Source organism: Salarias fasciatus, chromosome 2 (assembly GCF_902148845.1).
Source record: "Salarias fasciatus chromosome 2, fSalaFa1.1, whole genome shotgun sequence".
NCBI lineage: Eukaryota > Metazoa > Chordata > Actinopteri > Blenniiformes > Blenniidae > Salarias > Salarias fasciatus.
This window is the reverse complement of record NC_043746.1, coordinates 35,430,722-35,443,602: the sequence shown is the minus strand read 5'-3', so window position 1 is coordinate 35,443,602 and position 12,881 is coordinate 35,430,722. Positions and strand designations below refer to the sequence as shown.

Here is a 12,881-nt window from a genome sequence, read left to right as displayed (position 1 = left end):
ACCTTTTAATGATTTAGGGCAAAATGGAATGTGAGGAACCTTTTCAAACGTAAAGCACTGACAAGGATGTGGCATTGAAATGTTTTCTGTGATCAAAACCTTTACTCATTTGCCACCAGAATACAAATGAATAAAAGCTATTGCAGACTTATCAGAATTTCTGATCTTTCTCTGGGTTTTCTTCCTTTTCATCCACTCAAATACAGCGTAATAAGAGAGATGACTCATCCACATGAAGTGGATCCAGAGTGCCCCACAGCCTTTCATGACTACTGAAGAGTAGAACAATTTATACCAGTGAAATTCAGAAGAGAGTTTTTCCACAGCACCATAATGAGGATATTAGATTTTATCTGATATGAGCTGGGCCTAATGCCCACTTGCTGATCCTCTGGTTGGGGGCAGCAGGGTCTGAATAGATGGTAATTGTTGGTTTGGGTTGTCCCAGGCTCAGGCCAGATGGTCTGCTGCTGCTCTCATAAAGCTCTGCTGCCTTGTTGTTTGCTCTCTGGGCGACACTTTGGGTTTTCAGGATGGTAATTTGGTCAGATTGGGAGATGTAGGCTTCCATAAAACATTATTATACAGCAAGAGGAGCAGCAGGAGGGGCAGGGGGAGAGGAGAGGGTTCATGAAAAGAAGCAGGCAGGGGTCAGCTGGTTGAATGTGAAAGCGCTTGCAATGCTTCCAGCCAGGGCATGTGAGAATTCATTTCATCGGGATGCACTTAAAAGAAAATGTGGACAAATGTCACATGATTCATATGTGAAAACTAAAAAACAATGGAAGAAACCAAGTTTATAAGAGTCATGTGAGAGAAAAATGTTATTGTGAAGAAGTTGTTTGAATGCTTAAAGAACGTTGCTCTGAGTGGAACATATTTATAAAAGGGTCAAAAGTTTATATTGAAGTTAACATTGATTTCAGTTAAACTTCTGTATTAATATTAGTTTAAATTTGTGTTTAAGATGATCCAATCTAAGCACTGGCCCAGATAAATCCCACTTTCTTTTTGTGTCTCCTCACATGACCAGAGTTACCCTCAGGCATGTGTAGCATCAGGCATGTCCAGATCCAAGCTCAAAGCCAGCTGAACGCCGTCCTGGGTTTGGAATTCACTTGTTTAAAAGTTTAAAAGATTCTAAATGAGGCTGTTGTGCCTCATTGTCTAAGTGTAGTTATGGGACAATTTGGATGAAAAAGCAATGTGTGTGTGTGTGTGTGTGTGTGTGTGTGGGGGGGGGGGGGGGGGGGGGGGGGTCTTATCAAATTCAGACGAATTAGATGATGAGTTTATGAAAGTATGTTGAGGCAACTGATTTGCTTGATGATGGAATGTTTCCTTCCCTCGACTTCTTAGTTCTAAAGGCTACATTACTGGGTTTAAGGCACATGACACAATATGTCGGAGTCGGCACACGCTGCTGAATACGAGCATAACAATGTACGTCTGCCGTGGGTCAGTGTGTGGCTGTGTTAAAAGTGGCTGCTCCCAGAATAATTCCTCCTCTGGCCCATTGTTGTGACACACTTTTGGAGGTGGGGGTGTCTTGCGAGTTTGGCTGTGTGAGGGGGAGCTGGGGGAGGTGGCGAGAGAAGCCGTTCCCATCAATACTTCCTCCTGTGCTGCTTGAGGGAGGCCATTCTGCTGATGTGGGGTGGGGGGGAATGCTGGAAGGGGGGAGGAGGGGATGCTGGGAGGGGGGGTGTGCTTTGAGTGTGGAACAGAGACGTAGTTTGGGGGTGGGGGCCAGAAGGGAGAGACTGGAGCAGCGGCAGAGCACACACACACACACACACACACACACACACACACACTGACTCTCTCTCTCTCTCTCTCTCTCTCTCTCTCTCTCTCTCTCTCTCTCCCCCCCTCACTCAGACACAGACCAGGAGAAAGCTGCTTCTTTTCTTTTTCCAGACATCGGAGCACTCTCACTCACTCACGCAGGCGGCGGCAGGCATACGTGGATGTATTCAACAGATCACTCGACAACGAGAGCGCCGTGCTTGTTTCGTGCTCCACACGCCTTCAAAAGGACCTTTTACCCGTATTCCTCTTTTCCTAATTTATTTTTTCCTTCATTTTTGTGGAGTGAATGGACGGCGAGGAGTGGCAGCAGTAGGATTTACCATGCTAGACTTCTGAAAAATCTGATCTTTTCCCTCTGTTTTTTCCCCTTCGTGGAAGTAATCACCACATTGTGAGTGCAGAAGATGGGGGAAAACAATATCCAAACCAAAGGAAATATCTCCTCTTCGGCACTACTCAAACTATTGCTTGTAGCAGCCCTTCTACACGACGCAGCCAGCAAGACATTGAAATACAAAGTTTATGAGGAGCAGAAAGTAGGTACGGTCATTGCACGGTTAAAAGAGGATGTATCTGGAGTTTTATCCAAATTACCGAGCTCCCTGACATTTCGGTTTCCGCGCCATGCAGCGGGGGAGCACGGCATTTTTGTCAGTCCGAGAGGAGGATGGGGAGATCAGCATCGGGACTAAAATCGACCGTGAGAAGCTTTGTGAGAAAAACTTAAACTGCTCGATAGAATTCGACGTGGTCACGTTACCCACGGAGTACCTGCAGCTGTTCCATGTGGAGGTGGAGGTGCTTGACATTAACGACAACTCCCCTCACTTCTCCCGCGCCATTGTGCCCATTGAGATCTCGGAGAGTGCCTCTGTGGGGACTCGCGTCCCGCTGGACGGAGCCGTGGATTCAGACGTCGGAGAGAACTCCCTGCACACCTACTCCTTGACGCCCAACAGCTTCTTCAAGATCGAGGTGAGGACCAGAACCGACGGGGCCAAATACGCAGAGCTGGTGGTCATGAGGGAGCTGGACAGGGAGGTGCAGGCCAGCTACCAACTGCAGCTCACTGCCTCAGATAATGGCGTGCCCCCCAAGTCTGGCTCCACTTTACTGAAGATAAGCATCTCTGATTCCAATGACAACAGCCCGGCCTTTGACGAACAGGCATATATCATCAGTTTGCAAGAAAACTCTCCTCTTGGGACTCTCATCATTGATTTAAATGCCACGGATCCAGATGAGGGTGCTAATGGGAAAATAGTCTACTCCTTCAGCAGTCATGTGTCTCCAAAGATCTTGGAAATGTTCAAGATAAACCCAGAAAATGGTCATATTACACTCATTAAAAAAGTGGATTATGAAGCCACTGCATCCTTTGAGCTGGATGTTCAGGCTCAGGATTTGGGCCCAAATTCCATTCCTGGACTTTGCAAAATTGTAGTGAAAGTGGTGGACGTGAATGACAACAAACCAGAGATAAACATAAACCTGATGACGCCTGGCAAGGAGGAGGTGGCCTATATATCAGAAGGGGCCCCTGTGGACACATTTATAGCCTTGGTTCGTGTTGATGACAGTGATGCAGGTCTCAATGGCGAGGTGCTGTGCAGGCTGCATGGCCATGGCCACTTCAGGCTTCAGAAAACCCACGAAAAGAACTACATGATTCTCACTAACATCTCACTGGACAGGGAGAAGAGGTCTGAGTACAGTCTGACGGTCATTGCAGAGGACAGAGGGTCCCCCAGCCTCTCCACCATTAAACATTTCACAGTCCAGGTGCTGGATGAGAACGACAATCCTCCACATTTTGAGAAAAACCGTTATGAAGTTTTCAAATCTGAAAACAATTCTCCAGGAGCCTACCTGATGACTGTGGTTGCCTTAGATCCAGATCTAGGCACTAATGGTCAGATCACATACACCATCATTGATGCTGTAGTCCAGGGTAGCCCGATATCCACCTATGTCACCATTGACCCCTCCAGCGGTGCCGTGTACGCCTTACGCAGCTTTGACCATGAGGACGTCAGCCGGATCACCTTCACTGTGCAAGCCCGTGACGGGGGCAACCCAGCACTGTCTGCCAACACCACCGTCCTGCTCACTGTTCTGGATGAAAACGACAACCCGCCCATCATCCACTCCCCCTCCCTTCGGAACCACACTGCCGAGCTCCCAGTGTGGAAGTATACATCGCCGGGTCAGCTGATCACTGCGCTGAAAGTCACAGATCGCGACGCAGGCGCCAACGGAGAGGTGAGCTGTGCCATTGTCAGTGGCAACGATGACGGGCTATTTGTGATGGATGCCCGTCGATGTGAGCTCAGAACAAACACAAGTTTGGAGCGTGTTTCAAAGGATGTCATGGAGATCAGGATTGAGGTGCAGGATCGGGGCACCAACCGACTGACCACAGGAGTCCTCGTAAGACTGTCCTTGCAGGAGAACATGGAAATTCTGCCCCCCCTGTACCCCACCAGTTCCAGCCAGCCCCCGTTGGACCTTTCCCTCATTGTCATCATCTCTTTAGGTGCTGTTTGTGCATTGCTACTGATCGTCATGGTGATGTTTGCCACTGCTCGTTGCAACCGAGAGAAGAAGGACCCCAGACACAACTACAACTGCCGCGTGGCAGAAAACAGCTACCAGAACCACCCCAAGAAGCCTGCCAGACAGATCCACAAGGCAGACATCACACTGGTCCCAACTGTCAATGGGACCCTGCCTATCCGTGCACACCCACACTCCCCCTCGCCCTCTCCCACCCCCGAGAGAGGCACCCTGGGGAGCCGGCAGAGCCACCACAGCCGCCAGTCGCTCAACAGCCTGGTCACCATCTCTTCAAATCATGTACAGGAGAACTTTGCTCTGGAGCTGGCCCACACTACGCCCCCAGTAGAGGTAAGACAGCACTTTTCATTCAGTTGCTCAGCTTCATTTAAAATCTAAACTCTATGAAAGCAATTTTATGCTAAAAGTTAAGACAGATGTGGAGAAACGAGGATGTGAAGTTTAAATATGCTTTGTCCAGGGCCAGGCCAAAAAATAAATAGAATTATGTTCTTTGTATGTTTTTTTTTCTTATATTCAATATTCATTGTGAAATGATCCTTCACTCCCATATTCTGTTACCTTCAGTCCTTTGTGTCATGTTTTTGTCGACCATCACATTCAGGACCAGTCATAAAATCATGCCACTCCCTCAACGCCCCCCCCCCCCCCCAAAAAAAAAAACAAACAAAAAAAAACAAAAAACCCCCCCCCAAAAAAACATTGTCTTGTGGACTTGTTTGACTCCATTCATTTTCCCCTCTTCATTTTTCTTTTTATTTCTGTCTTTTTTTCTTTTTTTTGTCCTTCTCTTGTTTCTCTTGGAATTATAGCAAGTCTCACAGCTTCTGTCCATGCTCCATCAGGGCCAGTACCAGCCACGGCCATGCTTCAGAGGCAACAAATACACCCGCAGCTACAGGTAAAGCACACACTCAGTCAGGCTGCTCAAGCCTGAGCAGAAATATGGGCCGCTGCTGTATTAGTAGAGAAAAACAGTTCTGTGTTGTCAGTACTGCCACACAGCCTCTTTTATCTATATCCAGTGGCTTTTTGGTTTAGAGTCAAACTGTATGCTCAATAACTTGACATTTGCATAATCTTATGTAAAACCCCTTCTGCAGAGAACTGTGCCTCGCTGTGAACCTCACCACTGGCTTGGCGCTTCTATAACTGTGGTGTATTACTGTCAGCAGTTAAGGTACGACATTTTGGCTGGATGTGTGCAGATATGCCCTGAACGAGATGGACAAGTTCAGCCTGAAGGACAGTGGCCGAGGAGACAGCGAGGCCGGAGACAGCGACTACGAGCCTGGCAGGGACTCGCCCATGGATAGACTCCTGAGTGAAGGCTTCACCGAGATGCTTGCCCCTGATGGCCAGCACAGACCACATGCAGGTACACCCACAGCCCGAGCTACCAGCCCGGTCAGCACAGCCCTCCTTTCATTTCTCCTCGTTGTGTATATGAATATATATATATATATATATATATATATATATATATATATATATATATATATATATATATATATATATATATATATATACTGCCTGAGCGCATCGCTTTCAGTTTGCATCATAAATGAGAAAAAAAAAAATAACTGAAATAAATCTGCGAAGTTATTCAGTGGCTGTGATCTGGAAACTGTCTTTCACTCTGGAACCTCTAGTCCATCAATCCATGTCTGAATTGGAATTGGATTGGAAGCTGAGAGACAGTTTCTCAAGCTTGGGGAAGCAACGCCATCTAGAGGTCATTCAACGAGTCTGAGAAGGAATGAAATGGTGTGTCTGTCCAGCCATTGAGCAGCTTGTGAAATCCATCAGAAGAGGGATCCTCCTCCTGCTCCTCCTCTTTGTCCTCTCCCGCCTCCTTCTCCTCCTCATGCTCCGCTGTGATCTCTTTGTCTCTTTTGTCCTCTCTGTCTTCTCACTCCTGTCTGTCTCCTCTGTAATGTCTGAGCTGGCGTCACAGACTGCAGACTTCTTCTTATCACTCCATCCCTCTTCCCTCCCTGAGCTTCAGCTCCTTGCAGCCAGCTTCCCATCACTCCCTGCTGCATTTGAGCTGCTTCCCAATTAAAGAGGACCAGACTGGCAGACAGTCTCATCGCCACCCCCACTTCTCCTCCCGGCTCTGTGGAGAAGCTGGGCTCGTTAGTCACCCTCTCTTTTTCCTCCACCTTCAAGCCTTCACTTTCAGCCATCCAAAGCAGAGCCCTCACGCTCTTTTGATGAAGTGGGCATTTAATTGCCATGTGGCATTAGTTGCTATGGAGTCGGCTCTGAGTTGCACTCGTGATTAAGCCCTGAAGAGCATAATTACATCTCAAAACTACCCTTTCTCCTTCTGTATGTTCAAGTCCGCCTTCCACCCCCATGTCCACTGCAGCATAGATGATTTGGAGCAGCATTTAGTCAGTTCTCTGTCATTATGACTGGAAATGGAAACCCCTCTACTCCCCCTCTGCCAATGCAAAGTGTCACCGAACTCAACAAAGTGTCATGATGAGCAAACAGGTGTTTTAGCATTATATTGACTGAATCACTACCAATCATTCATAATGACTTTAACAGCTCATCTTTACGTTGGGACTCCCAGCTTTTCCTGCTTAAGACTAAAGTCACACTTTGCAAAATCCTTTGTATTTCCAAGGACAATTTCAGAAACTAAAAAAGTAGGTAGAGGTAGGTAGTGCTGTGCAGTAGGTCTAAGAGTAGTTAAGATTATCTTCACTGTGGAGGCTGGGCACATCTGAGTACAAACTGCTGACACCCAGAAAAAAAAGCATAATGCTAATAGTAATCCACTTTATGGCTTTAAAATGTATTCCTCAAACATCTGCACTGTAGAAGTCTTCTGAAGGAACATCCTCATCATGTTGGTGTTTCAAACTGAATTTCTTCATTTCTATATGTTTTGATGTATACACCCTTATGACTGTGCTTAAAGCATGAAACTACTGTACTGCATGTGAATGTACATTGCTGGAATATCACTTCCACCCGTCAAGTATCTTTCAGCTTTCATTTAAAATTTTCTTTGTGGTTTTGTCGCTACGTTCCTTTTCATCAGGAGAAAAAAAAACTGAATTGTTTCTGCGATTTAAAAAAAATAAACAATACCTAGCCGCCTGTGAGGTAAACAAACATGTTGTTGTCAGTGGACAGTGCCGCCCTGAATAAACTGAGTGGATAATTCATTGGGAAGGTAATCAGTCAGGACGTTAGCTGAACATACTTTGCAGGAAGGCTTTTTAGTTGATGCCTGATGGGTTTTTTTTCTCTACTTCCACAAACAAATTAGTTGGGTTAAACCTTTCATTTTTACCCTTTCATCAGCGAGGGCGCTCAATCTGCCTCTGCCCCCGCACTGCTTTTTCTTCCTTCCAGTGCACCCAAATGCACTTTTCATCTGCTCTAAGATGTATTATAAATGTTCCTTTCATGTTAATGAGGAGATAATGAGATCCCTCAATAGCACGACTGGAAAGAACTGCTCTCCTTTAATTAAGGTTTTAAGTTGGCATATTTGATTTGTCTAATTTATTCTTCAGAATAAATTCTATTTGAACATTTAACATTGAAAACAGGGACTTGAAAGGGAAAAATGCAGGGCTTTTAGAAGAGGAATCATTTTTGAATGGGTAATAGGCATCGATCAGCCTGGCTGAATTGTCTCTCTGGTAAATGCTTTGGTAGGTAGCGAGGCAGAACTTCTGAAGTACAGCCTTTCAGATTAATTAGAGCAGATTTCCAGAGACAGTGCAGGGAAAAAGAGAATTTAAAAACCCATGAAGACTGGGAGATGTATGCAGATTAGCTGGATGGAAAGAGACCCACCTGATGGTGAGCTTCTCCATCAATCAAACATAAGTGTTTTAGCAGCTTACTACAAATGGTGAAACATACACAAACTTCACACTGTCCAGGTTCACAAAGCCTTATGATCACTTAGGAGTCAAAAAAACACTTTCACAAATAATTCTGAAACACACAGATGTCCACACATTGTAGAGCTTTTTAGATTTGGATTCCTGTTCGCTGACGATCTGCCTGCTCTGTATGGTTTTGCAGCCATGCGGCTCTGCACAGAGGAGTGTCGAGTCCTGGGTCACTCCGATCAGTGCTGGATGCCTCCCTTGGCCTCCCCCGCCTCTTCCTCATCAGATTACCGCAGCAACCTGTACATCCCTGGGGAAGAAGCCCACCAGATGGCCGACCACTCCCAGGAGAAGACCCCACGGCCCTGCACTGACACCGGCCCCGCCTGGAACCAGAGTTTCTCCACCTTTGGCAAAGACCTGGGCGAAGAGGACGTGGTAGAGGATGAGGCGGCAGAGGGCAGCGGGGGTGAGTCCAGGGACGAGGACCTCTGTGGGACCACCTCACTGCTGTCAGAAATGAGCAGCGTGTTCCAGAGGCTGCTTCCTCAGGGTTTGGACTCCTACACACAGGTGTCTGAGACCCAGAGGGGCAGCAGTCTGAGTGGTGTGGGTGTGCCCTTGACTGGCTCTTTAGACCGGAGGAGAGGTCACCTGCCTGGTAAGTCCAGTCCCTCCGCGCACCAGCAGGGGGTGGCGGCCTGGGCCGCCAACACACACTTCCAGAACCCGGGAAGCAACATCAGCCCTTCCTGCCACCACCAGGGTGGCACCTACCACACCCTGAAGCCCAGCACCAAGCTCAGTTCCCAGAGCAGCCACAAGGGTTCGCAGGCCCCCAAGAATAGCCCCCAGAACGGCGGCCATGCCCTCAAACCCCACAGCAGCCCCCTGCTCACGGTGCTGGTCAGCTCCAGCATGGTGCAGTCCTCACCGGCCCCGGTGTCCATGCCGGCACCCCTCCCTGGACCGTCCTCGAAGTGGCTGCCGGCCATGGAGGAGATCCCAGAGAACTATGAGGAGGACGACTTTGACTCTGTACTGAGCCACCTGCAAGGGAAGCGCAGTGACAGCCGACACGAGCTGGTGGACGCCAGCGAACTGGTGGCCGAGATCAACAAACTGCTACAGGACGTCCGGCAGAGCTAGACTCCTTTATTTAACTCTATTTATTAACCGCCCATTGTCGGTCTGCAGGAAAAGGACCCTCATTTACTGCAAATGAGAAATGACACACAAAAAAAAAAAGACCTGCAATTGTCATTAAAGTTGCATTTCTAATGTAATAATTGTGTTTTGTAAATGCTAATTATCCCAAAAATGGAAAAAAAAAATATTTACTGGTTTGGTACACAATGTACACTATGTGACTGTATTTATCTTTGTATTTTAAAAATACATTTGTATTGTTATATTTGTTAAAAAAACAAAAAACAAAAAAAAAACCAATGTACATTAACTTAATCAGAAATCTATTTTTATATTTTGAATGCATGTTGAGTACAAAAGTGTTGAATCAAGACTGACATGCGATCGACATTCTACATATTTAAACTGTCTTTTGTATTGTGATTCTTTTCTATTTGTCACTATGATATGTATACATGAATATATTAATGAATTATTTGACACCTGTCTCTGATTGGTTGTTGGAAAGAGGATGGCACACACACAAAAAAAAAAAAAAAATACACAAACATCTCTGCTGTCTGCGTCGTTTTCTGTGTTTGTGGGCAGGTTCACTTGGAGAGTCATGACACAATTACACTGGGGTCGCCAACTGTCCCATATTAGCCGGGACATCCCGCATTTGAGCCAAAAGAGGCGTGTCCTGTACGGGACGTTGTTTGTCCCGGCCGCACAGGTAAAGGCAAGACACATTTTTTTTCTGTGTGTGTTCTGAAGGCTGTATGGCATGGCATGTAATTTGAGGGCCCAGCCACTAGGGGCGCTAAAACCAGAGCATTAGGGCACCAAGCAGAGTGAAGAAGAAACTCACTGTAGAGCTGCTCTGTTTGGGTCCAACCCAGTCTAACGGCAATTCGTGCTGTGAGTCACGTCAATTAATCTATTGAATCGTGACCAGGAGCACGCTTTGCACTGTTTTTTCGTGTCCCACGTCACTCTTTTTAAACTAATTCATTTCAATGAGAGTCACCTAGCCACGCCCCCCGAGAGATTAAACGATGCATATACTATTGTTCCTTTTATTCAGACACTCAGATAATAGCCACTTTTACTGTTATTGCCCTGTCCACACTAAAGGCAACTTTAAAGATGTGTGCACCCACACTGCTGAACAGTAGAATTCAGGGAACATCGCAATCGTATCCATTCCAATGTAAAATTCGAGAAAAAAATCCATCCACTTTCTGTATGATCGAAATACATATTGGCAATCTACGTGGTTACATTCGTGGTTGAAATGTGTTCAATAGCGAGTAAAGCGACATCAAAACGAGTTTGACTGAGGACGCTCCTTCTCGGTGTTGCCATAGAGCGCAGCGCGCGGCCGCGATCAGAAGGCTGGACTCAAGCCGGACACCGACTGGTCTAACCCGCTTAATCACCGGGGGGGTCAGCCAGCTTCAGAGCCCGGCGGCCCCCGTGATGTGAGGCCCCCAACGACAGCCGGCCGCTCCCCGTGCTGCGCAGCCCGGCTGCGTCGTAAGGAGTCACCAGGTCTGCGCTCCCCGGCGGGGAGCCGGTGGCTCGGCCACTCGCCCCGCCGGGGAACGACGGGCTGTGATCATGGTGACCGAGAGGTTTAGAGGTGGACAATCTGCTTGTAGCTTCACGTCTGATGTTTTGTTTCAGCCGGCTGGCTTAAGCTACAAGCGAGTAGGCATTGTTTGCTCATGTGACCAGGATGGCAAAGCATTCTGGGAACCGTCTCACTGCTCAAAGGGACGTTCATACGACGTGTCTTTAACGTCATTTTTTTTGGACGTCTAATTCGGGTCAGCTGAAGGTGCAGAACGTTACTCCAGATGACGTCTTTTTCCGACGTCTTTTGAACGGCGATTTGTGACGTCCACAGTACGTCTATATGAGGGCTATTTCTTGTCCTAATGTGGTCTCTTTTACGTCCAAATGTGGTCCTGCTTGACGTCTTTTTTACATCTAAATGTGGTCCTTATGGACGTCTTTTTTATGTCAAATTTCCACTCAGTTTAGATATTTAAACTGTTTCCTACCTTCTGGAATAAGACTACAATCACAATCCATTTGTTTTTAACAAATTTTATTGCAAAAATGTCACACATTTGTACTCAAAATTTAGCAAAAAAAAAAAAGAACATTATCAAAATGTATTACAAAGATTTGTACTCATAAAATACCAAGAAAGCAGAATTTTTGCAATCAAAATGTTTTTTAAAAAAAGATCATTCAAAGTCAAAATAAACTACAAACAATGCAAAACATTTGAACTCATAATATGTGTAACCTTTAACAACTGTCTGAGGTAAGGGTATCCCAGATCCTTATATATTTACTTATTGACTAATGGGATGCAACTTCTTCACTTCATTACTCTCGTTCTAAAACCTGTCTCCTAGATCCAATTCCAACTAAGCTTTTCAAAGATATTCTTCCAGTTATCTTAAATACGATCATAACTATAATAAATACCTCTCTAGAAATTGGCTATGTGCCACAGTCATTTAAATTCGCAGTAATCAAACCACTGCTGAAAAAACCTAATCTCGATCCTGATATTCTAGCTAACTACAGACCGATATCAAATCTGCCTTTTATTTCAAAATTTCTGGAAAAAGTTGTGGTTAAACAGCTTTGCCGCCACCTACAGGACAATAGTTTATTTGAGAAATTTCAGTCAGGATATAGAGCTTATCACAGCACTGAGACTGCGTTAGTTAAAGTCACTAATGACTTGCTATTGGCGGCTGACGCAGGTCTAGTCTCAGTCCTGGTTCTCCTAGACCTCAGTGCAGCTTTTGATACAATCGACCACAATATTCTCCTGCAGAGGTTAGAATGTGAGGTCGGCATCAGAGGAAAAGCCCTCTGCTGGTTCAAATCCTATTTATCTAACAGGTACCAATTTGTTCACGTTAACCAACAGTCCTCACCGTGCTCCCAGGTCAGTTATGGGGTTCCTCAAGGGTCCGTGCTCGGGCCAGTTTTATTTCTGTTATATATGCTTCCTTTAGGGAACATAATTAGAAGTCACAATATCAATTTTCATTGCTATGCAGATGACACACAACTGTATTTATCTATGAAACCTGATCAAACTAATCAAATAGACAGACTCAGTGACTGTATCAGAGAAATTAAATCCTGGATGACTACGAACTATCTCCGTCTTAATCCTGGCAAAACAGAGGTCATTATACTAGGCCCCCATAAACAGAGAGTGTCTATCTGAAGAGATTATCACCTTAGATAACGTCAGTGTATCCTCCTCCTCTACTGTGAGGAACCTCGGGGTCTTATTTGATCAGGATATCTCCTTTAAAGCACACATCAACCTGGCTTGTAAAACAGCATATTTCCACTTGCGCAACATAGCTACAATAAGAAACATTCTACCTAGAAGCGATGCAGAAAAACTCATCCATGCATTTGTTTCTACTCGACTGGACTACTGCAACTCCCTTC

At 45.9% G+C, this 12,881-nt stretch overlaps 1 protein-coding gene across 1 annotated transcript; it reads left to right on the top strand.

The window, feature by feature from the left end:
- Positions 1–2,176: 2,176 nt before the first annotated feature.
- LOC115401035 (protocadherin-18-like) lies at positions 2,177–9,570 on the top strand. The gene is given in 5 exon segments (XM_030109174.1): positions 2,177–2,426; positions 2,428–4,719; positions 5,202–5,290; positions 5,598–5,767; positions 8,449–9,570. Coding segments are annotated over 5 exon segments (3,717 nt in total). The 5' UTR covers positions 2,177–2,216; the 3' UTR covers positions 9,405–9,570.
- Positions 9,571–12,881: the final 3,311 nt, after the last annotated feature.